General features: G+C 43.3%; 1 protein-coding gene across 1 annotated transcript in view; it reads left to right on the top strand.

The window, feature by feature from the left end:
- Positions 1 to 27319, top strand: part of LOC134354610 (protein Smaug homolog 1-like) — a 130074-nt gene extending 102755 nt beyond the window's left edge. Inside the window, exons 8-13 of the mRNA XM_063063617.1 lie at positions 3065 to 3150; positions 7429 to 7544; positions 13096 to 13297; positions 14844 to 14970; positions 18041 to 18124; positions 20818 to 27319. Of these exons, the coding sequence (XP_062919687.1) occupies positions 3065 to 3150; positions 7429 to 7544; positions 13096 to 13297; positions 14844 to 14970; positions 18041 to 18124; positions 20818 to 20846 (644 nt within the window). The 3' untranslated portion in view covers positions 20847 to 27319. The remainder of the gene's footprint in view (positions 1 to 3064; positions 3151 to 7428; positions 7545 to 13095; positions 13298 to 14843; positions 14971 to 18040; positions 18125 to 20817) is intronic.
- The last annotated feature ends 514 nt before the right edge of the window (positions 27320 to 27833 follow it).

Below are 27833 nucleotides of genomic sequence, written 5' to 3'. Positions count from 1 at the left end.
TGGAAACACATGAATTTTCAGAGGCCTTTGAGAAGGTACCACACAGGAGGCTGCTTACCAAGAGCCCATGGTATTACAGGAGAGATAGTAAGATGGATAGAGCATTGGGTGATTGGTAGGAGGCAAAGAGGGGGAATAAAAGGAGCCTTTCTCCCGTATTGGTGCTGAGAAACCAATAGTTTTTGCAATTTGCTATGAGGTTCACAGATCAATTAATATTTCCATTTACAATTAAAGCTTGCACTTGGGCTATTTAACCCATTGGCCCTCAAAAGGTTAGGACTTTATTCCTTGGAATGTAGAAGATAGGAGATTTGATGGAGGTATACAAAATTATGAGGGGTATAGATAGGGTAATGCCAAGCAGGCTTTTTGCACTGAGGTTGGGTGGAACTTCAACCAGAGTTCATTAATTAAGGGTGAAAGGTTAAAAGTTTAAGGGAAGTATGAGAGGAAACTTCATTTGGAGGGTCATGAGAGGGTAGAACAAGTTGCCAGCACAAGTGGTGAATGTTATCCCGATTTCAACGTTTAAGAGAAGTTTGGATAGGTACGTAGATGTTAAGGGTATGGAGGGTGATGAGCCCAGTGCAGGTCCAGGGGAAGTAGGCAGATTGAACGATTTGGCACAGACCAAATGGGCCTAATTCTGTGCAGTACTTTTCGATGACTCTCAGATTTTGAATGTGAATATAACACGATGAGTCATTGGACTCCATGTCCATGTCAGTCCATACTCCCCCTTCCCCAGCCTTGTATCGCTTTTGCCAATCAACTTCCCAGCTCTTGGCTTCATCCCTTCCCCTCTTGTCGTCTTCTATCATTTTGGGTCCCTCCCTCTCCCTCCCACTTTCAAATCTCTCACTGTCTCTTTTTTCCGTTAGTCCTGATGAAGGGTCTCGACCAGATGCTGCCTGGCCTGCTGCGTTCCACCAGCATTTTGGTGTGAGTCATTGGACGTTTTTTTTGGTCAAAATGGAACAAACTGCTAGAAAAAGAAAATCTTTTTCTGTGAAAGATAAGCTTCACGCACTTGACGCGATCAAGACTAAAAGTCAAACTCAAGTTGCACGAAACCTGGGGATACCAGAATCAACACTTCATGGCTGGAAATCTCACGAAGAACAGTTATGTGCGTCGCGTTGCAAAGTTGAAGAAGAAGCAGGACTAAAAGCTAACCGCCTGAAGGCAGCAAAAGATGTCAGCCTCGATGACTCCCTGTACGAGTGGTTTGTTCAAGCTCGCTCAGAAGGCCTTCCAATTTCCGGTCCTATTCTCAAAGCTCAAGCCAAGAAGTTTGACAAGCAGATCAGCAGAGAACCCTCACAGTTCAAAGCTAGCAATGGATGGCTAGACCGGTTTAAACGCCGTCACGGGATTTCTCAAGTGTTAGTGTCAGGAGAAATTTGCTCAGCCGACAGTGCCGCCGCAAGCGAATACCCGGCTGAACTAAAAACTTGCTTAGAAGAAGGTGGCTACGTGGAAGAACAAGTGTACAACTGTGACAAAACAGGCCTCTGCTACAAGATGATCCCAGACCGTACACTGGCTAGCAAAGATGACGCCCACCGACGTGAGGGGTTCAAACAACACAAAGGTCGCATGATGTTGTTGTTTTGTGCAAGCAAGATTGGAACACAAGTTAAAACTGCTCATGATTGGCAAATCTCGCTCGCCCCGCTGTTTCCACCATGTCAACATGAAGTTACTGTTTGAGTACACGCACAGCAGCAATGCTTGGATGACAAGTGTCATCTTTTGAGGATTGGTTTCACAAAACTTTTGCCCCTGCCATCTGCGCTGATTTGCTAAGCAAAAGCTAGAACCCAAAGCTCTCCTTTCGTTTGACAACTGTTCCGTGCATCTGCCAGCTGCCAACCTAGTAAGCCGTGACAGAAAGATCCGAGTTTCTTATCTCCCCAAGAACACTACATCCAAAGTCCAGCCCTTAGATCAGAGGATCATCTCTACAGTAACAACAACCCTGATTTTTTCGCGATGACATTCTATGGACCCAAACAATCGTGTTATAGCAGGGTTTCACTATTAAAAAAATGAAGTAGTGTTCATGGGTTTCTTGTCTATTCAGAAATCTAATAATGGAGGGGAAGAAGCTGTTCCTGAATCGTTGAGTGTGTACCTTCAGATTCCTGTACCATCTCCCCTGTTGGAAACAATGAGAAGAGGGCACGTCCTGGATGATGGGGATCCTTAACGATGGATGTAGCCTTCCTTGTTTCTTAAATTCCTTTGCCTAGGTCAAGTATAGGTCAAAGGCAGTTTATTTATTTAGAGATACAGTGCAGAATAGGTCCTTCGAGCCACGCCATCCACGACCCCTAACAACTCCAATTTAACTCTTAACCTAATCTCCGGACAGTTTACAATGACCATTTAACCAAAATAATATGCCTTTGGACTGTGGGAGGAAATCCATGCATTCCACAGTACAGAGGGCATTGGAATTGAACTCCGATGCCCCGAACTGTAATAGTGTCACACTAAAATTGCAGAATAGATCAGCCATTATCTAAGGAGAGAGTTAATGTTTCAGACTTTATCGGGGCAAAAAAGTAAGATACTACGAGGGTTAAGTTGCAGCAACAGGCAGCGGGGTGGGTGGAGGGAAAGTAAATGATTAGTGATAAGTTTAGAGTAATTCTCAAGTGCTGGTGGTAGAAGTGTGGCTGAAAGAGGGTTGCAAGGTTTTGTGAATAACATCGGTTGTGTCGGGGGGGTGGGGGAAGGGGTAGTACCCCCTCTCAGATGAAAGGACGCAATGTTGCGAATGTACATTCGAAAACGAGAATGTCTGCTTATCTAAAAATGTTGTCTTCAGCACTGAAATGTGCTTAGTCAGAAGATTGGGTGTGGTTCTCTTGAACTTGTGCTAAGCTTCTTTGGAATAGTGTGGGAGGCAGAGGTCAGAGTAGGATGCAGAAATAAAGTATACTCTGTGCTTTAAAAAATGCAGAGGAGAGAAATGGGTATGTTTTCTGTGTTGATAAAATTTGGTTGAAGGGAGCAGAGATTCTAACACTGTAATCTCTCTCTTTTCCTCAAGTGTGCACTCAGCTGCTAGTGTCCAGACCAGATGAAGAAAACATAAGCTCTTACTTGCAGCTCCTTGAGAAGTGCTTGGCACATGAGGTGGGTATCTGCAGGTTACGACAATCACTGTTGGCTGACGTGTACGTTCTTCTGCTGTGCATTCTAATGCTATTCATTCTCCTGCAGCACACACAAAATCAAAATCAGGTATAATATCACCGGCATATGTTGTGAAATTTGTTGACTTTGCAGCAGCAGTTCAATGTAATACATAGTAACAGAGAAAAAAAGAAAATTGTGAAATACAGGACTGAAAAGGATGGGGAAAAGTCAGACCAAGAAGGTGGGTGGAGGGGAGGAAAACGTACGAGGTGGCAGGTGATAGGTGAAACCAGAGGAGGGGGTGAGGTGAGGAGCTGGGAAGTTGATTAGTGAAAGAGAGAAAGGACTGGAGGAGGGGGAATTTGATAGGAGAGGACAGAAGACCATGGAAGAAAAGGAAGGAGGAGGTGCACCAGAAGGAGGTGATGGGCAGGTAAGAAGAGAAGGTGTGAAAGAGAAACAGGAATGGGGAATAGTGAAGGAGAGGAGGGCAACTACCAAAAGTTCGAGAAATGAATGTTCATCCCATCATGTTGGAGGCTACCCTGACAGAATATAACATGTTGCTCCTCCAACCTGAGTGCGGGCCTCATCATGGCTGTAGAAGAGGCCGTGGACTGACATGTCAGAATAGAAATGGGTGGCCACTGGGAAACATTCTTCTGTTCCATCTGATGTAATGTTTCTTCTGAAACCGAAATGAAACGGGCATTGATCCTGTTTCTAAATACCTTTTTCCAGCCCTAGCAATTGATGAAAAGGAGAGGAGGTAGAAATTTTACTATTTTCTGAGTCCCGATGAAGGGTCTCCTCTTGAAACATCGATTATTTCTTCCCCTGCATAGATGCTGTCTGACTTGCTGAGTGACTGCAGCACTTTGTGTGTGTCTTGCTCTGGATTTCCAGCATCTGCAGAATCTCTCGCGTTTAAAGTTTACTATATTGTATCTTCCTGTACTTCATAAAAAGATTGCAGTCAATGAACCACCTTTTGAAGTGTAGTCAAGGTGCTTGCTTTGTTGACAAATATGCAAGCCAGTTTGGATAGCTTAAAGTTGCCAGATAGTCCACACTTGAGGGACAGAGATGTTGGCCAAGGTATGGAGAAAATATGCCCTTCATACTCTGTCTTTGACTAATGTCATTAAAGTTGAGAACTCTTCCTCTAAACCTTTCCTCTAGATGTATTCATCATCATGCCTTTTTAAATTTTGATCATTCTCTTGTAACTCATTCCATATAGACACTATCCTCCGAACAAAGAAGTTGCCCCCCCCCCCCCACCACCCTCACTTAAACCTTAAACCTGTGCTCTCTAGTTTTTGGGTCCCTTTCCCTTCAATAAAGACTGTATACACTTACCAATGTTCTTCAAAACTGTATAACCTCTGCCAAAAAGTCAAAGTCTGTCCTGAGCCTACACCTCTGCCAAAGGAGGCGTAAGGTGCTTCTTCCCTCTGCTTGCTGCAGGGTCACCCTTTGGCGAAGTGTAGCACTTGTTTACCCCCTGCTCCTCAAAATCAGGGTCACGTGAAGCCATGGGAGCAGGTGGTAGATGGTCGCATGAGCAGCTGGTACATATCACAAGTCCTGGTTATGCGACCACTGACACCAGGTAGACAATCTCTGAAGAGTATTGTTAATGGCTGGAGTCACCTGTCTTGTATAGACACTGCCTAGAAGAAGGCAGTGGTAAATCACTTCTGTAGAAACGTTTGCCAAAAACAATCTTGGTCATTGACCATAATTGCCTATGTCATATGACACAGCACATAATGCTGATGATAGCTCACCCCTCAGTCTTCATCCCAAGGAATAAAATCCTAGGCAACACACACACAAAAGGCTTGAGGTACTCAGCAGGACAGGCAGCATCTATAGAAAAGAGTAAGCAGGCCAGCTGGTGGCGTAATGACATCGGCACCAGACCTGGGAGCGGAGGTTCCCAGGTTCGAAACCAGTCGGGTCCACTCCCGAGTACACTTTCCATCCGTGCTGGGTTGAATGACGAGATCGCAACTCAACCTCCTAAAATAAAAGGTAAAAGTACTGTGAAAATGTCTGTGTGAGGAGTGGTGTGCCGGTCAGTCAGTCTGTCTCTGTCTGTGTGTCTGTCTCTGTCTCTGTCTCTCTGTCTGTGTGTGTCTCTCTCTATCTCGCTCTCGCTCTCTCCCCTCTCCCCTCTCCCCCCTCCCCCCCTTGTAAAAGCCATGAAAAAGACATCATCACGTACACACGCACGCACATGCACAGACTCGCACGTACGCAGGCACACACCAAAAAGAAAAGGAAAAGAGTAAGCAGTCAAAGATGAAGGATCTCAGGCTGAAATATCGACTTTTTTTCCTTTTCCATAGATGCTGCCTGGCCTGCTGAGTTCCTCCAGCATTTTGTGTGTGTATTTCTGGATTTCCAGCATCTGCAGAGTCTCTTGTGTTTGTGAATAAAGTCTTAGCCTGCGCACCCTCTCCTATCACTCAGACCCTCACTTTCTGAGGACATTGTTCTTTGGACTCTTGCCAGTTTATTGACATCTGTCCATAACAGGGCGACTGAAGCTCTACACAATCTTCCAGACCTTGCCAACAAGGTTCAAACTCCTGTACTCAATTCTTTGACTGAAGGCCTGTGTGCCAAACACCTTCATCACCCTGACAGTTTGTGACAATGCTTTCAGCGAACTATCTACTCGTACTACTCCTGCATCCCTCCATCGCATAGGAGGTACAGGAGCCTTGGGCCCTACACCACCAGGTTCAAGAATAGTTATTACCCCACAACCATCAGGCTCCTGAACCAGTGTGGATAACTTCACTCACCACAATGAGCCTCAGGTCCTACACCACCAGGTTCAGGAACAGTTGTTACCCCACAACCATCAGGCTCCTAAACCAGTGTGGATAACTTCACTCACCACAATGAGCCTCAGGTCCCACACCACCAGGTTCAGGAACAGTTATTACCCCACAACCATCAGGCTCCTGAACCAGTGTGGATAACTTCACTCACTACACAGAGCCTCAGGTCCCACACCACCAGGTTCAGGAACAGTTATCACCCCACAACCATCAGGCTCCTGAACCAGTGTGGATAACTTCACTCACCACAATGAGCCTCAGGTCCTACACCACCAGGTTCAGGAACAGTTGTTACCCCACAACCATCAGGCTCCTAAACCAGTGTGGATAACTTCACTCACCACAATCAGCCTCAGGTCCCACACCACCAGGTTCAGGAACAGTTATTACCCCACAACCATCAGGCTCCTGAACCAGTGTGGGTAACTTCAGTCACATTCTTTGTATTATTTATTTACATATTTATTATTCACAACCTGCAGACTCACTTTTAATGACTCTACAACTCATGTTCTCAGTATTATTTATCTATTTTATTATTTGCATGATTTGTCTTCTGCAAATTGTTTTTGTCAGTCTTTGTTTATGTATAGTTTTTCATAAATTCTATTGAATTTTATTTTCCTGTAAATGCCTGCAAGAAAGTGAATCTCAAAATGACATATATGTACTTTTACTTCTGGTCAGTTCCCCTATGATGCTCAGAACCCTACAATTTAAACCATAAAACATAAGAGCAGAAGTAGGTTATTTGGCCCATTGAGTCTGGTCTCCATACCATCATAGATGTTTTATTTTCCCTCTCAACTCTGTTCTCCTGCCATCTCCCCACTTGATCCCTTTACTAATCAAGGAGCCATCAACCCGCACTGCAAAGGATGACTCTTGTCAATCCCTTTAATTGTATGCTGTGTTCCAGCTTTTAGAAAAGGATAGATTAAGGGTGGCACAGTTTGTGCATAGCCCCAGCAACCCAGTTCATTTATCATCGTTGTGAAGATTTTGTACCTTCTCACTGTGACCTGTGGGTTTCCTCCAGCATTCCAGGGATGTACGGGTTAGTACAGTAGGTAAATTGATCATATGGATTGTAATTGGGCAGCACGGCTTGTTGCACCGGAAGAGCCTGTTACCACACTGTATCACTAAAGAAATGAATAAAATGTTCCTTAGCGTGTTCAGCTGTTCAGTACTGCAAATCACTGTGGTTCAAATTTGCACCATTTTCCCACTCTGCAAAGCAAATATTAGTGGATGAATCATCACAGAACCTGATCTACCTTGACTTCTGCAAGGTTCCTGGTGTTGCATCTGTGTTTATGATGTTTCAAATGTCACCTTGCACATCATGTAGGTATTGGGTTTCTCTGCTGTCTTTCCCAAGCTAAGGCTCATCTCTCCGTGTGTTTGGTTCCAGGCATTTACGGAAACACAGAAGAAAAGACTCTTCTCGTGGAAGCAGCAGATGTTTAAGCTGTTCAGGTCCTTTCCTAGAAAAGCCTTACTGGAGATGCCAGGTGTTCGCCAGAGAAGGTGAGCTTTCCCTGCCAAGGGTAACTTCAGGTATTTAATGACATTTCTGGAAGAGTCTTCCACCTGCTTGTTTTTTTTTGCCAGGAGACAAAACCAACAAGACTAACATCTGTCATTGGGGAAAATACTGAAATCTATTATTCAAATAAAGCAAGACCTTTCAAAAATCTGAAGACAGTCAAGCAGAGTTAACATGGAAACCATTTGATAAGCTCTCCTCTCTAGAATTCCTTCCTCTCCAGCCCTTTACTTTCCAACCCACCTGGCTTCACCTATCACCTTCTAGCTAGCCTCCTTCATCATTCCCTGCTTCCTCCCACCTTTTTATTCTAGCATTTTCCCCCTTCCTTTCCAGTCCTGAAGAAAGGTCTCATCCTGAAACATAGACTTCCTGAGATTCATTTCCTTAGATGCTGCCTGACCTGAGTTTCTCCAGCATCTTGTGTGTTGATTCGATGAACTTGTTAGCATTCTTTGAGGATGGTTCTTTTAAACAAAAAAGAGGTGACTGTGGTGGAGAGTTGGGGGTAAAGAGGACTGAGTTGGGGAGGGGTTGGATGCCAAAGAGTATTTGATAGGGTGCAATGTCAAATATTACTGTAGAAGTTAAGAATAATATACAGTATCGGCACGCTTATTATTATTTTTTATTTTATAGAAATACAACATGATAACAGGCTCTTCTGGCCCCCAAAGAGTCTGTACCATCAAATTGCACCCATTTGACCAATTAACCTAGTAACTGATACATCTTTGGAATGTGGGAGAAAACTGGAGCACCCAGACCTATGTGGTCACAGGAAGGACATACAGATTCCTTGCAGAGAGCACTGAGAATTGAACCCAAGTCGCTGGACCTGCAAAGCATTGTGCTGCCATTCCACCCCACCATAGTTACTGGACTAACCTGCTGAACTAATCCGAAGGTTTTCAGTGGTTCGATGGTTCAATTTAATATCAGAGAATGTATACAGTATACAACCTGAAATTCTTACTCTTCACAGACATCCATGAAACAGAAACAAAAATCTAAAGAATGAGTGACAGAAAAATGTTAGAATCCCAAAGCCCCCCTGCCCCCTCCCGTGCACAAGTAGCAGCAAAACATCACCCCCCCTTCTCCTCCCCCTACTTGCTTCAGCAACAGCAAAGCCTCTAGAGTCCATCAAAAACCACTGTCCATCCTAAGAGTGCGACATCTCAACAGGCTCTCCCACTAATGAGGGGGAGAGAGAGATGTCGCTGCTGCCATACCGAGAAGGGAGACCCACAGCTCACTGTTTCGATGTTACAGTGTGCAGTGACGCTTATTGGAGTTCTGCCGACTCGAGAATCAGCAAACACTGACTCGGAGAGTGATAGATCGTTTGAGTGCAGAGGCCTCCTGCAGCTGTGCCAGTTGTCTGGGTTTCAATCTCCCGTGATGCTGATCTAATCAGAAGTCTTAGTTTTTGCTTTACACTTGGCACATTTAACATGAATGGAAAGGGGAAATATAGTGGGCAATACAACCAATTATTTAGGCACTAATCTGGATCCTATAGAATGCTCTGCCACTAAATGTTTAAAGTTCCAGAATATTCAGAAAGAATGTTTTGTAGCAAATTGGATTTGAATCTTGCAATCACATCTGTTTGAATCTGTCAGTGAAACAGGCACGCCCAAACTATGTATTACCTGATTCTCCAAATTAATGAACACCACAGTTTGATACTATTTATAGGATAAATGATTGACATTGAGAACAAAAGATGTATTCATTCAGGTGAGTTTTTTTAATAAGAAGTGAGTTTCAAATGCTACATAACGTTTACTGCCATTCAGCATATTATAATTAAAATGTGAGGGTCTAAAGCACTTGTACCAGATCTATTATGCCAGCTTTGATTTGTCCAGAAGGTTTTCTAACCAGAGAAATTGAATCCCTGTTGCGTTGGCAGTTCAAAGCCCTGTTATGACAACAGCACGATGAGATTAGAATGAGGACTATCAGGAGGATGTAGGACAGTGCAGCACAGGGACAGGCCATTCAGTCCGCTATGTTGTACCGAACCCAATCAGAGTCTGGTTTAATACCACCAGAATTCTGTTGACTTTGTATCAGCAGTATATTGCAATACGTAATAGAGAAAAAAAACCTGTGAATTACAGTGTGTGTGTGTGTGTGTGTGTGTGTTCATATATAATTTATTTATATATAAATAGTTAAATAAGTAGTGCAAAAATAGAAATAAAAAAGGTAGTGAGGTGTTCATGGGTTCAAGGTCCATTTCAAAATCTGATGGCACAGGGGAAGAAGCTGTTCCAGGATCGAGTGTGTGCCTTCACACTTCTGTATCTCCTTCCTGATGTTAACAATGAGAACAAGGCATGTCATGGGTGAAGGGTCTTTAATGATGGATACCGTTTTTTTGAGGCACTGCTCCTTGATGTCGTAGATACTATGGAGGCTAGTGCCCATGATGCAGCTGACCCAAGTTGAGAACTCTCTTCAGCTGACTTTGATCTTCCGTAATAACCCCTCTGCTTCCCCCCACCATACCAGATGGGGATGCAGCCAGTTAGAATGCTCTCCATGGTACATTTGTAAAAATTTTGAAGTGTTTTGGTGACATACCAAATCTCCTGAAACTCCTAATGAAATATGACTGCTGCTGTTCCTTCTTTGTAGCTGCATCGATATGTTGGGTCCAGATTAAAACCTCAGAGATATTGACTCCCAGAAACTTGAAATTGCTTACTCTGTCCATTTCTGATCCCTGTATGAGGAATAGTGTGTGTTCCCTTGTTTTACCCTTTCTGAAGTGCACAATCAGATGTTTGTGCAATCTGAAGGTGAGTGCAAGGTTTTTGCTGCGGCATCATTAGTAATCAAGCGGCCAGCGAAACTAATCCCTTCTGCCTACGCCATGTTCATATCCCTCCATCTTCCTCACATTCATGTGCCTATCTAAATGTCTCATAAAAGTCCCAATGTATCTGCCTGTACCACCATTCCAGGCACCCACCACTCTGTATATTTTTTTAAAAACTTGTCCCTCACATCTCCTGTGAATTTACTCCCCATATGAAATGGTTTGGGTTCTCTGCCTGCCTTTTTTAAGGAACCCAACTTGAGGATGATTCATTCTATCCCAGACTAATGCAGGTTTGGCCAGTTTCTTAAAACAAAGAGTGCAAAAGTGACTTTAATGCCTTTTGGTTCCGTTACATTTCAATGAATTAATCATTTCTAATTCCTGAGGTGCCATCTCTGCTGAAAGTCGAGTGCATTATGAAAGGAAGTGCTGCAATCATTTCCTTTGCTCAGTATCACAAACGACATCATACAAATGGCACATGGCCATTTATACTCTTGTGTTACTACGAACAATTCACACACAGTAAGCTCCGTCTAACAAACTTTTGTATTAAGACCAAGGAACAAAATTGGGTCATTTGGCCCATCGTGTGCTCTGCCGTTCCATCACGGCTGATTTATTATTCCTCCCTACCCCATTCTCCTACCATCTCGCTGTAACCTTTGACACCCTTACTAGTCAGGATCCTATCAACTTCCGCTTTAAATATACCCAATGATTTGGCTTCCACAGCCGTCTATGGCAATGAATTCCACAGATTCACCATCATCTGCGAAAGAAATTCCTCCTCATCTCAGTAATAAAATGACATCACTCAAGACTCCACAACCTGTAGAAAACAGCCTTTCCGCCTCCACTATTTCAGGCCTTTCAATATTCAGTTGGTTTTATTAAGATCCCCCTATTCTTCTAAACTCCAGAGCCATCCAGTGCACCTTGTACATTAACCCTTTCATTCCCGGTATCATTCTCATGAGCCTCCACTGTGTTAACAGAATAGAAGATCGGACAGTATAACACAAGAACAGGCCCATCAGGCCACAATGTCTGTATGATCATGATGCTAGATTTATGTCAATCCCATCTGTCTGCATGTGGTCTATATCCCTCCATTTCCTGCAGGTTCACATTTTAAATTTTACTTATAGATATGCAGTATGAAATAAGCCCTTCTAGCGCTTTCAACTGCGCCACCCCAGCAATCCCCTGATTCAATCCTAGCCGAATCATGGGACAATTTACAATGACCAATTAACCTACCAACTGGTACGTCTTTGGACCGTGGGAGGAAACCAGAGCACCCGGAGGAAACCTATGCATACAAGCTCCTTACTATCTAAATGCCTCGTACAGTGCTTCCTTGTGCAAACCTATACCCTCTGGTTCAGTTGGAGGAACAAAACCTTGGATTCCGTTTGGGTAGCCTCCAGCCTGATGACATGAATATTGATTTCTCAAACTTCTGGTAATACCCCCAAGTCACGCCCCCCCCCCCAATTTCCCATCCCCCTTTCCCTTTCTCACCTCATCTCCTTGCCTGCCCATCACCTCCCTCTGGTGCTCTTCCCACTTTTTCTTTCTTCCATGGCCTCTGTCTCTTTCACTAATCAACTTCCCAGCTTTTTACTTCATCCCTCCCCCTCCAAGTTTCACCTATCACCTGGTGGTTCCCACTCCTCTCCCCCCACCTTTTAAATCTATTTCTCAGCCTTTTTTCCTCCAGTCTTGCCAAAGGATTTCAGCCTGAAACGTAGACTGTACTTTTTAACATAGGTGCTGCCTGGCCTGCTGAGTTCCTCCACCGTTTTGTGTGTGTCCCTCTGGTTATTTGACATTTCCACCCTATCTGTCTTTTCTCATAATTTTATAGACCTTTGTCAATTTGTCCCTCAGCCTCTGACACTCCAGAAGAAACAACACAACTTTATCAGACCTCTCTGAATTGGTGCATTACCTAATCTGCCCACGTTGGACTGCTGGCCTAGGTTTGTGCTGGGACATCCTGCTGTTCGGCCCATTCTGGGCTGTCTGTTGAGCCACTCAGTCTCTTTAGAAACAGGATAGACATTCTGGCTCTAGATTTCCTCAAACCCTTGAAACAGGTGAAAATGTGGGATTAAGCGATATTTAAAATCCTGTTTACATTCAAGTTGGCCATCCATATCGTCTGTGCTCCTCTAACGGGAAATGGCTCACTAACCCTGCTGTGGTAGAACATACTGTACATGTGGGGGAGCTTTACAGGAGAGGATTCAGTTCTGAAATTTGGGATACCTGTTGCCCCAGTAAGAGTGAATGACGGGAAAAGTAAAACCATTTAAAAAAAAACAACATGGAGTTAAGGATCTTTTGATAAAATGTGGCTTTAACAATGCCACTCATCATCATCTTAAACCCTTCACCAACAGCAGCTCACCAGAGTCCTCTGTCCTGGGCCAGAGGTTAATCGATCCTGTGGCTTCTGCTTTCACCACACAACTTCATAAGTCTTCTGTTGGCATTTCTGCAGCGCTGGGTTTTTAAGGGATGGGGTTGCTAGCGCCAAGCCCAACCCTCCTGTTACCGCAGCTGGGTTTGGAAGCGCCAAGTGGAGTTAATGCCGCTCATACTGCCCAGTAAGGTGTTGTCATTCATTACACTGTCAGATTTGTGCTTGTTTACAGAAATGTTTTTGTGCTCTTGTTTTCCAGCTGGGGCTTTGGTCAGTCCAGTTCCCTCCCCACAGCCGGTTCTGTGGTTGGTGGCCTGAACCGACGAGGCCAGCGGCCATTCCAGGTCCCTCCAAGGGGTCTTTCTACAAACCGCATGGGTCTGATTGGCACATCGGCTGCTAATCTGGGTGGTGTTTCTCCAAGACACACACTTAACCCACTGGCAAGCCAAGGCAGGCAGGTTAGTGTGTTTATTATGAAGTAGCGTTTGTGTGCAAAGTGAATACATTTGGAAGGTCTGTTTTGATGCAGATACTTTCAGTTTGGCTGAACCATTCACCAGGTTAATCTCATAGTCTGAATTTCAAATTAGGTTGTATTTATTTATTTATTCAGAGGTACTGCATGATAATAGGCCCTTCCAGCCCACTGAGCCCAGCTGGAGTTTAGAAGAATGAGAGAGGGATCTCATTGAAAAATACCGAATATTGAAAAGCCTAGATAGAGTAGACACAGGGAGGATGTTTTCAGTAGTGGGAGAGTCTACGACCAGAGGGCACAACTCCAAAATAGAGCGATAGATAAGTACAACACAGAACAGGCCCTTCAGTCCATCTAGTCTATGCTGAACCATTAAACTGCCTACTCCAATCTACCTGCTGCTGGACAATAGCCCTCCACCCCTACAATCCATGTACTTCAATTAAATATTGAAATTGAGCTTGAATACGCAATTTGCGCTGGCAGCTCATTCCACACTCTCACCACCCTCTGAATGAAGAAGTTTCCCCTCACTTTCCCCTTCAGCTTTTCACCTTTCACTCTTAACCCATCTCTAATTTTAGTCTCACCCAACCTCAGTGGAAAAAGTCCACCTGCGTTTACCCTATCTAAACCCCTCAATTTTGAGTGCAATGACAGCCCTTTAGAACGGAGATGAGGAGGAATTTCTTCAGCCAGAGAGAGGTGAATCTGTGGAATTCATTGCCACAGACGGCTGTGGAGGCCAAGTCATTGGATATATTTAAAGCAGGGGTTGATATGTTCTTGATTAGCAAATGTGGAGAGGGTTCAAAGGAGGTTCACCATAATGATTCCAGGATTGAAAGACTTATCATGTGAGGAGCGTTTGATGGCTGTAGGCCCATACTCACAGGAATTCAGAAGAATGGGGGTCACTTCATTGAAAGGCCTCTATAGAGTAGATGTGGAGAGGATGTTTCTTACGGTGAGGGAGTCTCAAACCAGGGGACAGGGCCTCAGAATAGAGATGTGTCCATTTAGAATGGAGGTGAAGAGGAATTTCTTTAGCCTGACAGTGGTGAATCTGTGGAATTCATTGCCAAGTCATTGGATATATTTAAGTTAGAGGGTTTTAAATTGTTGATTAGTCTGGGCATGAAGGGATAGAGGGAGAAAGCAGGAGATTGGGGCTGAGGAGGAAATGGAGCAGCCGTGGTGAAGTGACGGGGAGAACCCGATGGGTCAATTGGCCTACTCCTGTAGTTCATGGTCTTGTATGTTACTGTGAAAAGGCAGAAAAATGGGGTTGAAAGGGGAAATGCATTGCTTTGAATGAGCTGAGTGTATCCACGCTCAAAAAGGAATTCAAGTTCTGGGGTTATAGCTATCGAAGAAGCTCAGGTAACCAAGTTTTATCATTGATAACACTGTTTTGTGTGACTGCGAGAATGTATGATTATGTTCTTTCAACGGATAATATTTAAGCTTCTATTGAGAGGAAATTCAACCATGCTGAGCTAAGCACATCTTCCCTTTCCTAACAGAACCTGTGGTTTGCCAATCCTGGTGGCAGTAATAGCATGCCGAGTCAAAGTCGCAGCTCTGTGCAACGAACCTACTCTCTCCCTGTGCACACCTCTCCGCAAACCATCCTGATGTTCCAGCAGGCAGGTTTGTAGCTGGTCAGCTTCTGATCATCTCTTCTTTCTTCTCTGGAAAGAAATAAAGAAATGGCAAAGTTTTAAAATACTTGGAGATCCTGTATCAGAATTAGAATCAGGCCGAATATCGCCAGTATGTGTCATGAAATTTGTTGTCTTTGCTGCAACAGTACAATGCAATACATAATGATAGAGAAAAAAGTTGTGGTTTACAGTAAGTATACAGTTGCAAGGAAGAGTTTACAGACCCTTTGCAATTACCTGATTTTCTATATTAATTACTCATAAACTGTGGTCTGGTCTTCATCTAAGTCTCAATAATGGGCAAACACAATCTTCCTAAACTATTAACACAAACAATTGTACTACTTCTTGTCAATACTGAGAACACCATTTAAACAATCACAGTCTAGGTTTAAATAAGTATCTGAACCTCTGGGGTAACGCCCTCTACAAAAGCTATTTGGAGTCAGGGGTCCAATCAATGAGATGAGATTAGAGGTGTGCAGTGTAGAGGTACCCTGCCCTATATTTTAAAAAAAAGACACACAAAGTCAGGTTACTGGCAGAGCATGCTTTTCTCAAGATAGATCAGTTTATGTGCACCATGCCTCGATCAAAACAACTCTGAGGACCTTAGAAGAATTGTAGAGATGCATGAAACTGGAAACTACAAAAGCATTTCTACAGACCAGAGTGTTCATCAATCCACAGTAAGAGAAACTGTCTACAAATGGTGGAATCTCAGTACTGTTGCTACTCTCCCTGGGAGTGGGTGTCCTGCAAAGATCACACCAAGAGCACAACGTGCAATGCTGAAGGAGGTGACAAAGAACCCAAGGGTAACAGCAAAGGACCTGCAGAAATCTCTAGAACTTGCTGAAGCCTCTGTTCATGTGTCCACTATAAGAAAAACACTGAGCAGGAGAAGTGTTCATGGAAGGACACCATAGAGGAAACTGCTGCTCTCCAAAAAAACACATTGCTGCATGTCTTAAGTTTGCAAAAGACTATCTGGATGTTCCACAGCATAACTGGGACAATCTTCTGTGGATAGATGAGACAGAATCCAAACCTTTTGGGAGAAATGCACACTGCTATGTTTGGAGGGAAAAGGGGACTGCACACCAACACCAAAACTTCATCCGGACTGTGGAGCATGGTGGAAGGAGCATCATGGTTTGGAGCTGTTTTGCTGCATCAGGGCCTGGACAACTTGCAGTTGTTGAGGGAACAGTGAATCAAAATTATATTGAGACATTTTACAGGAGAACGTCTGGGTAGCAGTCTGTCACCTGAAGCTTAATAGAAGTCCAATAATGCAACAAGATAATGATCCGAAACACAAGAGTAATTCAACAGAATGGTTTAAAAAGAAGAAAATTCATGTTTTAGATTGGCCAAATCAACGTCCAGACCTTAACCCAATTGAGCTGCTGGGGCATGACATGAAGGGGACTGTTTATGCAAGGTATTTCAGAAATATTGATGAACTAAAACAGTTTTGTATAGAGGAATGGTTTAAAATTCCTCTTTGCAATTGTTCAAGTCTGATTGGTAGCTACTGGAAACGATTGGAGGTTATTGCTGCTGAAGGAGATTCTGTCAGTTTAAATACAAGGGTTCAGGTTTTTCCCAGCCTGGACTGAATGATTAAACAGTGTGTTCAATAAAGACATGAAAAGTACAATTGTTTGTGTTATTAGGTTAGGCAGATTGTTTCTCTATTATTGTGACTTAGATGAAGATCAGACCACATTTTATGAGTAATTAATGTAGAAAACCGGGTAAATGCAAAGGGTCACAAATTTTTTCTTGTATCTATGTATGTGTGTGTGTGTATTTTTTTTAAATAGTTAAATTAGTGCAAAAATAGAAAAAAATAATTAGTGAGGTAGTGTTCATGGGTTCAATAACCATTCAGAAATCAGATGGCAGAGGGGAAGAAGTTCTTCCAGAATCGTTGAGTGTGGGTCTTCAGGCTCCTGTACCTCCTTGCTTTTGGTAGCTATGAGACAAGGCGTGAGCTGGGTGGGGGGGTGGGAGTCCTTAATGATGGATGCTGGTTTTTTAAGGCATCAGTCCTTGAAGATGTCCGTAATACTACAGAGATTAGTGCCATGATGGAGCTGACTATGTTTACAACTCTGCAGCTTATTTTGATCCTGTACGGTTGCCGCCCCCCCCCATACCGGATGGTGATGCAACCAGTTTGAATGCTCTCCACAGTAGAAGTTTCCAAGTGACAGACCAGATCTCCTCAAGCTCTTACAACAGGAATTCTGCAGATGCTGGAAATTCAAGCAACACACATCAAAGTTGCTGGTGAACGCAGCAGGCCAGGCAGCATCTCTAGGAAGAGGTGCAGTCGACGTTTCAGGCCCAGACCCTTCGTCACGACTAACTGAAGGAAGAGTTAGTCCTGACGAAGGGTCTTGGCCTGAAACGTCGACTGTACCTCTTCCTAGAGATGCTGCCTGGCCTGCTGCGTTCACCAGCAACTTTTATGTGTGTTGCTCGTCAAGCTCTTAATGAAATATAGCCGCTGTTTTCCTGCCTTTGTAGCTGCATCAGTATGTTGGACCCAGGTTAGATCCTCAGAGATATTGACACCCAGGAACTTGAAATTGCTAACTCTCTTCACTTCTGATCCCTCTCTGAGGACTGATGTGTGTTCCCTTGTCTTACCCTTACTAAAGTCCACAGTCTGTTCTTCTGTCTTACTGACGTTGAGTGCAAGGCTTTTGCTGCAGCACCATTCACAGAGGGAGTGAGATGTTCCATTGTAGAGTAGAAAGTTGAGAGGTTTTAGTTTGATATTGGGGAACCTGAGGAGATGTAGATCAGATGAAAATCTGCACCAGAAAGCTAATCACATGCAAAACGCTCCGTGCATAATCAGACTGTATTTGCACCTTCTAAGGGACTCAGATTTGTTTCACCCAGAAAGAACAGCTGTTAACATCACTGGAAATAAATCCCAGAATACTCAGCAGCCTTTGACCACAGAAACGGAAGGACAGGACAGATTTTGGTATTCACTGTTTTGGTTTACTAAGGTTTTTTTGCTATTTTACCAGAATGTCAAGTGCCAGTGACGGAACCGGAGATTAACACGAGATTGGAGTCCCTTTGCCTCAGTATGACAGAGCATGCCTTAGGAGGTAGGTCTTCCACCATGGATTCCACCTTGAATTCTACGGGCTGAGTGGAAATCACTTGGGAAAAGGATGTATGTTGTTACTGCCCATCAGAATTTGAGATTACACCATTGTACAGAAAGTTGACTGCATCAAGCATAGACACACTGGATAAAGAAGCAGGTCAGAAGCTGGGTGCTCAAGTGTCTCACTTGAGCACCCAGTCATTCCTCATTTCACTCTTCAGTCATTCCTCCATCTGTAAGGTGAAGTGATGTGAATATTGGCGGAAACTGTTCATAGTTACTCGACAATAATGTGTTTGGTACCATCCAGGGCAGGAAAAAAGCACTGTCACCCTAAATATTCACTTCCTGTAGTGCTATGTATAGAACACACCACAGTTACTTACTGGGGTCTCTGACAGCCGCTACTGAGGAGGGTGCAGATGAGGAAATCCTTCACCTGCACATTCACCTTCAGATTTTCTGCTTGGACATATTGATTAGGGGACTAAGTGCTGGAGCACCACTCCTTCACTGAAAGCTGCAAAGGTTCAACACTCCAGTTAATCATCACCATATTGGCTGGGCAATAAATGCTGGTAGTGTATTTATGGGAAAATTGTTGTGGTGTAACGTCACCTCAATGAAGATGTAGAAGTCCTAAAGGGAAATTGTAGTGACCATAGGATAAACGAGCTTTATCTATGACTTGCGTTTGGGGAGATTGTTACAATTTCTTGGGTATTCTGAAGATATTAACCTACAAGGATTGGATCTGAATGTATTCAACATATACTAATGTTACCACAATGTAGTTCTTTCTCTCTTCGCTTCACCACCACTTCCAGTTTTAACAAATCAGTAGGAAGCAGAGTCCTGGAGTCACACAGCAAGCAAACAGGTCCATCTGGTCCACGCTGCCCACAGCAGTCTTGCCTGCTAGTGTCAGTTGCCCACATTCAGTCCGTCTATGTACCTATCGTAATTTTGGAATTGTACCCACCTCAACCATTCCTCTGGCAGCTCATTCCGAGTACTGTGTAAAGAGGTTACATCTCAGCTCTCTTTTACATCTGTCCAAATGACCCTCCCGAAGCCATCAGATTTGTAAAGATTGAAATCTATTTTGTAGCAACAGTGTATGTGCTGCTGTAGTGGTTGCACACCTGAGGAGCAAGCTTCCTCTGTGAAACCCAGAATGCCAAGACTTGCAGGGACATACATTACTGTGCAAAAGTCTTAGGCACCCTAGATTTTTGCTTAACAAGGTTTCAGGTGGTATGGCCTCCACAGAGCCCTGATCAGCCAAAGTCTGCAGAAGATCTGTGGCAGGTTCTCCCAGGTACCTGGAACAACATACCAGCTGACTTTTTTATAAAACTGCACGACAGTGTACCGAAGGGAATTGATGCAATTTTAAAGGCAAAGGGTAGTCACACCAAATTTTGATTTGATTTAGTTTTTTTTTGCTGTTTATTGCTCTTTATAGTAATTTTTTGATATTTGAAACTTTTCATTAATTTTGAAATCATTTTTGCATTACAGAGTTTTTTACATGTGCCTATAATATATAGGCACAGTACCATACAATATATACTTTAAACTTCATTTTTAGATGTGTTCCTTCAGAGCCAGCTGTAATAATAGATTAAACAATTGCTATTGAGCCCTTAACCTATTGGTTAAGGGAGTGTGAATTTGATTGGAGGAAAAAATGATTTTATACAATGTTAATGCTTTGGTGATAATTTGATCTGAAAATGGTTCTTCAATATATAGGTTTCAAACTCCTGCAAGTGCACTTCTCACACGACCTCTCGTTCCAGAACACATCCTACACAGTCAGGAAAACTCACCAATGCCTCTACTTTCTGAAGAGAGCTGGAGTATGCACATCAATACTCACATTGTGCAGATGCATAGTAGAGAGCATCCCAACATGCTGCATCACTGCCTGGTAGTGAAACTGCACTGCAGCAGACAGCAGGTAGTCAAAACTGCCTAATGCATCACCAACCTCTCCCCTTCCCCGCCCCCCCCACATCAAAGACATATATACAGAAAGGTGCTGGAATAGGGCCAGTAATGGTGGCATTGTGGTTAGCAGAACAATTTACAGTACAGGCAACGTGGGTTCAATTTGTGCCAGTGCCTGTAAGGAGTTTGTACCTTCTCCCTGTGACTGCATAGGTTTCCTCCAGTTGCTCTGGTTTCCTCCCACAGTCCAAAGATGTATCAGCTGGTAGGTTAATTGGTCATTGTAAATTGTCCTTTGATTAAATCGAGGGATTGCTGGGTGGCGTGGCTCGTATCTCAATAAATAAATACCCTGTTGTCTCACTCCCATCAGGGAGGAGGCTATGTAGCGTCCATGTCAGGACCACCAGACTCAAAAATGGTTCTTCTTCCAAAGCATTAAGGCTGATCAACACCTCCACCCACTGACCCACCCCACCACACCCCCAGCCACCACTACTTTATCATTTCCTGTCAATCACCTTATGTACAGAGTACAGACACTCCTGTGCCTAGCATCACTTTATAGACATAGTCAATTTATGTATATAAGCTATCTTATATGTATTGTGTTGAGTATTATTGCATAGATAAAACCCATTTGTCAGGTGGCAGAGGCAAGTTTAGACAAGAAACAGTAGTGATGGAACTGTCTTACAGTGATACCGCTGACATAATTTCCTTTCACTTTAACAGATGGAGTGGACAAGACGTCAACTATTTAGTCGGCCGTATTCCGCTTGTGAACACTTGTTGAGAGACTGACATTACACAACAGCTGCAGGAAATGCCACTGATGTTTGATGGGGTCACTACACCTTACAATGTATATTTTCGCTGATCTTTATTTAACCTCAGGGGAATCAGACTGAAAGCCAAACTAGTTTCAGTCTGTTTCCCATTATATTTTTTACTTTAACTTTTTTTTCTTCAGTATCCATCTGGTTAAAGGTTCAGCACCGGTACAAATACATTTAGCTCAACTTAATTTAAAAAAAAACTGGGAACTAATATGAAATTAGTGATTGACAGTGCAAGGTGCTGAGCAGTGCTCATGACAGAGGAGAGACGGGAACTCTTGGACTGATATAATGGTCTTAATAGAAACCTGCATGCGTTAATTACTGTGTGGTCATTCAGGTCTGGTACCGATGCATGCAGTACTTAGCAGCTGTGCAGATCTGGAGTTTGTCTGTCTGTCACTAATTTAACAGAAAATCTCTGGTCAAAGTGATGCAAGCAAGTTAACCATTTAAGAAATTTAAACTATCTAAGAGATGTTCTGTTCTGAAGCACGCATTACTAGATAAAACAATGGTTGCATTCGCGAAACAGCTCCAGCATATTCATTGAGGGGCTGAAGAAAGTGGAGAAAAATAACTGACATTTTTTCTGGGGTTATATCTGTGCATTTGTGCTTGTATTGATGGCAAAAATACATTTACACAACTCCAAGTTAGCACTGTTTGGACTGAATTTACTCTTGTACTTTACGGTTGATATTGTATGTCCAATTTCTACGCTGTGGACCTGTAACAGGAGCCAACTATCTCCTTTTCTTTCTGATGCACTTCTCGCTGCCTTCCCATCCAGCCCATCCTGGTTGCTTTCAATTTAACTGAGATCTTGAAAGAGTCTTACCCCAGAGCATTTGGTTTACTTTGGAATTCCGTGAAGGCTGCCGTGATCTTTCTGGAAAAGGGTGGCTGATTCTTGGAACACCAAGCAAGAGATGCAGACCCTAGTTGTAATTTCCATAGCGGTGTAACAGTTTGGGGGAAAAAAAGTCCCTGTATTGGGTTGGCTGGTGATGCTTTAAGGAGCAACACCTAGAAACATGGATAAACAATCTGCAGATGGTCTGGGACTGGATCCAATGGTTGAACTTCAAGCGGCTGAAGGATTCTGTCATTGACCCATGAGACAACATCAGTCCTTTCAAAGCATAAAGCAGGCAATGCACTCCCTTCCCCCTTCACCTGTGTCCCACCATCTCCCTGATTCTTTACGGCTTATCACTGACATGTTAACCCCCTGAAACCCAGAGTGAAACTTTTTCATTTCCTGAACTCTTGTTCTTGTACCAGAGCAGCAGAAAAAATCTTTCTACCAAGGTCTTACAGATCACCTGTAATGTATCCAACCCCAGAGAATGCTCCCACCCACATGCCATTGAACAGCAACATGCCAGGGAAAGACCAACATCTGCAGGTTCACTTTGGCAACCAGCAAAAGGCATTGGAGAGAGAGAATGTGTTCACTGAAATATTTCAAACTGAAAACTTCCACTTTCTGTGTTTGCATCCTAAATGCAGAACTGTCTGCGTAAAATTGACGTGGATGTTTCATATTTGCAGACAAGTTTCTTCTTGTGCCTTTGCTTTGATGAGAAGTGTTACTACATATCAGTGGGAATGTGGACTAATTAAGCCAAAAAATCAGTCTTGCCTTTGAACAATTTCTCGCCCCAATTAAACAAAATGCAACATGTTACCAAGGAAAAGAAAGTTCTTCTGTAATGATGCTTTCAGAACACGATATTTCTTTTGATGTAAAGAACGATAAACATTTTTTGCTGGAAAAAGTTAACAAAGCAAAGTATTTGGGAGTTGTGTATTTGTAACTTCCCAGTTGCTTAGTTACATTTAAGAGTTCATGGGTCATAACTTTCTAGCATGAGGCACAGAATGGGGGAGGGGGGTGTGTATGTTCAAAGAAAAATGGTTTCATGTATATAGTGAACGTATGTATGGAAAAGTGAGAATAATTCTTGAAAGGGTTTCAGTGCTATAAGGGCCTGTTTATATGAATCACTTTTTTTGCCTGGAGTCTTGTGGCTTCAGTAGTAAAAGGACTTTTATGTGTTTACATTTTAAGAGGGAAGAGGGGGCATGTATAACACAGGCATGGCTTTAAATGACTTTGGATTTCAGTGGTTCTCGTCAAGAGAATTATTCCAAATTTGTCCATTTGGTAAGAAGCTGTCATCTTGAAGAGGCGTGCACAAGGCGGCCATCTCAAACGATCAAACACTGTGTTGTCTGGGCTTGGTCAGTGATACCATGATGGTGGGAAAGGATTGCCCTCACCTGCTGGCAGAAATCCACTTTGTAAAAGAAAAAGGCAACTATGGAATTGGAGAGCCACAAATTTATTTCTGTCTGTTTCACAAATAATCCACTTGAATGGGACGCCAAATCATCCTACATATCTTCATGCTCTTCAGTCGCCAGGCTCCTGCAAAACAATTTGCTTTGCTGATTTCAGCATCAGCAAACTGAGATACATTTCCTTTGCAGCATTCAAACAGAAGCAAAATTTTGACAAAATTCCACATTAGCAAGAAGAATCTCAGCTGAAATTTGTACCTTCAGATCTGAACTGAGCACAAAATGTGTATTAGCAACAACCCCTTCTTCTACCCTGTTGCAGAGTCACATGGATTGTATTTTTGAAGTTGATATAACAAATACCACGGGGACTTTATTTTAAGCCAGGGTTTATACCTGAGAGTTGGTCTGTTATTCCAGGCAGCATGCAGAGTGCATAGATGCTCCTTGTCTTTTCTGTTTACCTTGTGGTTTATCTCGACTTTGACAAGCATTCAAAAGGCTTTGTCCGTCCTAAATATACTGGACACAGAACTATCCTCTAAGCAAGAATGTCCCCACTTCACTTGCCCTTTTTTTTGGTACCTAAGCTCCTCTCATTCTGTGAAAGTGAGATGCCCTTGGTGTTTTCTGTCCTTGTGTCAGTGCATTTACTTGTAGAAGGGTTGTCTTTTAGTTGTTTTGCTTGCTTGCTTTCTGGTAAAGGGTCTCTCGCTGTTTTCTGTGCTGGCCCTCTCTACCTGTGATAGTCTAGACTCCAGTTGGGTGCTGAAGTTGTTTCTTTGGTACAGGGAACCCTAGCCCAGCTGTGTTAGAGCATGTTTACACTTGGGTCTGTTTAAACATGCACCTCGATAAATTATTTAAGTTAGGCTTCCATCAGTCTCCGCTGAACCAGTACATCTTGCCATCATTTCTGTTAAATGTTATTGAAACTGGAAGTGTGGCTGGTTCCTGGAAGAATGCATGTGTTTGGCAAACATCTTCCAAATTGCAACTCAATGTTGCAAACTCCATGAAAGGACTTCACTCTTCAGTTAGTTTTATTTTTCTCCTTAAATGAGCTGTAACTCTCATCCTGTGCTGCAGCCCCTGCATTGTAAGTGTGCCAGAACAGTGAGGCTATCTGAAGCTTGCCTCTTGGGTTGTCCCAACTCCATCAGTTCTGTCCCTCTCCCTACACGTTGGACTCCAGTCACTCATCCCTGGCTCGCCAGCATTGTCACCCCCGGCCGATCTGTCTGCAGGCTCTAAGGTCTGACCTGTGACCATCTGGGAAAGAAGGACACGAGGCTGCGTGATCTAACATCCTCAGCTGAATTCAAAGCTACAAAACTGAGGACAGCTACCCAAGACATTAATCTAACCCTTTCCACTAACTAAAATACTTTGTTCGTTAAATGTTCTGATCTGTGGCAAAGTTGTTGATGCTACAGGTCATGACTAAACTTTGTGTAGGTTTAATATTCTATTAATAGTTCTCTATGAAGGATTTGCTTTTCTTCTTTGGAAGATAAAAGCATACAGGCAGTGGTGATTGTCACAGAGAACAGTTTAGGGGAACACTTTGCCTCCTTTGTAATGCAAGGTAGCATCCCATGGCACAGCTCATTACATTTTCAGCAAAAAACACTTTGAAGTTGGAATCTGATGAAAGATGGGCTGCTTTTCTGTCTGGAGAATTCCAACAGCAATCTTGAATCACTCATCTGTCACTGAGGAATTGCATAGCTCTGTATAATCCAAATTCAGTTATTTACCTTGCTGCTTTCGGCCTGTCCGGGACTAATATCACCCCCCCCCCACACCCCCACACTCACTCTCACTCAGTATCAAGGTTCAACACATGCTGGCTTTCATCCTGACGGATTCAGCCAGTATTGTCCCTTCTCCCTATTCAGTCAAAGCAAGGTGAGGACTAGGTTTATAAATAGCCCACATTACTGTCTCGGGTGTATTAGTGAGTGTTGGAGATTTTTTTTTGGGTATCAACTGCTGCACAATTGATGAGGTGCTACTATAGCAACAGTTTCCTGTTTCAGTGCAACACAAAGTGAGCGATTTGAGCAACCCTCACCCTCCCATGTGGTTCAGTCCTGTTCACACAAGCTGTGGCCTGTGTGCTTGAGGGTCTGGTGTGTATAGGCCCCTTCAGGGAAGCAGTGCATGGCTCTAAGTAACGTCATCCTGAGCAAGCACCTGAGTCTTCCCATTTCATAGCTTTGCAGCAGCATTTAGATTATTTAACTGGTCGATTAAAACACTGCTAAAATCTATTTGTAATCTCTAGTTACGGGGATATCTGTTTTCCAGTATCCTGTGTTATCCTGTATAAAACACACTGGCTTGGAAATCAGTGCTTTGTCGTTTTGGTACTTTTAAATAATTCTAAACCTGCTGAAGACAGCGATTAAAATGTATGAAGTTTGAGAGGTTTGATTAACACCCAGTTGGTTTGTCTGGAATTCAAAATCTGTCGACAGTAACTCGGACGGGACGGAATTCTGTGACTTCCTTCAGTGGATGCCAAGCTGCACCTGAGTGATTGGCCGGGCCTATGTACTCGCTCCAGGAATGGACTGGGGAGTGGACTACTCTAGAAACCCTCTCAGAAGTATCTTTTGTGGGGGGGGGGGGATGCAAGTCAAGAGGATTTGCCCGCTTTTGACTTCTAGATGTGACTGGGTTGTGTGCCTTTTGTACTGTGCGGTGTACATCAAGCGGGGCATCTACTTAACTGTAGATTTGGGGTTTAAGATCTGGAATGAGTCACACCAGATGGGGGTCTAAGCCAAAGTCATTTAAAGTTTGTTGTGTTTCAAACTTCACCCTTTTTTTTTACAAGCTACGATACATGTTTAAAACACAAGTTAAGTAACCTTTTTTTCTATTACACGATTATTATTAAAAAGCCTTTGCAGCAGGTTTGCTTCCTCGTGTAAAAGGGAAGTTGTACTTCTCGAGACAGAATTGGATGGGGTATGGGAGGGAGGGGGGAGGGCTTGATGTATAAAGAAATGGTGGAAATACCGAAGTAAAGTTGGAGCTGGTGTTGAAGAGATTGAGGTCTGTAGCAGCGATGTTTGCTGCTGGGCAGGGAGGGGAAATTTAATAGCCAATCTTTGGAATATGCCTGTTCCTTAAATATTTACTTTTCCAAGACCGGAACGGACTCATTCCTGGTTTCTAAGGTTTCACTTGTTCCCTTTCTTTTAGCACCTTGGCAATCAAATGTGTTGGGAAAATATCCATTTCTGGGAGGGCACTGCTGAACTGTGGGGCCTTTTACCTCCTGCATGTAACTTCCAGTCCTGGATAACAGGCAACAGGTTGTTTCATTGTGGTGTAGCCATTCATTTACCTCTGCCCACTCTCAGCCTGATTTAACCCTGCAGGATCCCGTCTTGTTCAGGATGCTACTGGTAACTGCACCTCACCCACAGAAATCAGAACTGTCACAAGTGTGATACCTCAGCTGCCCATGGGCTGGTGGTAGTTCTGAACTGAGTAATTAACAGGCTTCCTAGACCTCCCAGTCAGTTTCCTTCAGTCCAGTAAGGGCCAGTTTGGGTGTCGGGTGTGAATAGTGTTGGGCCAAGCCGTGCCACCCACAGTATTCAGCCCATCTGTTGACACTTGCCCATTTGGTTATCTGATCAACTGGCTGGCTGCTGTACGACAAGAAGAGAAATAAAATATTACTGTTCCAGTCGTTACTTTGTTTTGTGTGTTGTTGGGAGTCGGGGGGTGGTGGGGAGAGAGAGTTCAGTTCCTTCTAGAGATGCAGTGAAATTTGGACTGAACGACTTTCTGTGGAATAAAACTTAAAAGGCACTCCCCACACCTGTTCTTTTTAAATTAAAAAAAAAATTGAAACAAATTGTGAGTTCTTTACCCTTGTTGATTCTGGAATTTGACCCTAATATTATTAATTTGCTAAACTTCAAAAATATCCACCCCTATGCAGGCTGAAGCCTCTCCATGAAACCAGGAATCTCAGCTCTGGTGTAAAGTTATGACATCCCTTTGTGTTCTGTCTGATGCCACGAAAATAATTTTCTTACTAAACAATAAATATGCAAAAGTGAGTAAGTGTTGCAGTTTTCTTTGCTTTGCTTTGCCTGCACTGCCCTGTTTTTATTTAAAGACTGTGGCTGTCTGTTTGGTCAGTTTTAACCTTGGCCTAAATTTCAGGTGCTTTCTGTTTTCTGATTCTGCCATGGCTGGGGTTGAGGGGGGGAGCACTTGGGGACTGAGGACTTGTCTCCTCCACTTTCACAAGCACGTGCAGCACAGAGAGTGGGAAATAAGACATGCAGTTCATCACTGAAATTGCCAGATTTAAAACCACTGAGGTTCGTTAAATTATTAACAAACTACCAGGGAACCTGAAAACAACTACAGGGAGTTAGGAAAGAAGCAGAGAAGCAGGACCACAAGGGTAGTCATCTCGGGATTACTGCCTGTACCACGTGACAGTAAGTATAGGAATAGAATGAGGTGGAGGATAAATGTGTGGCTGCGAGATTGGAGCAGGCGGTAGGGATTCAGATTTCTGGATCGCTGGGACCTCTTCTGGGGCAGGTGTGACCTGTACAATAA

The sequence above is a fragment of the Mobula hypostoma genome, chromosome 12, assembly GCF_963921235.1.
Source record: "Mobula hypostoma chromosome 12, sMobHyp1.1, whole genome shotgun sequence".
Classification (NCBI taxonomy): Eukaryota; Metazoa; Chordata; class Chondrichthyes; order Myliobatiformes; family Myliobatidae; genus Mobula; species Mobula hypostoma.
The sequence above is the reverse complement of the archived record's forward strand: the minus strand, read 5'-3'. Positions and strand labels throughout refer to the sequence as shown.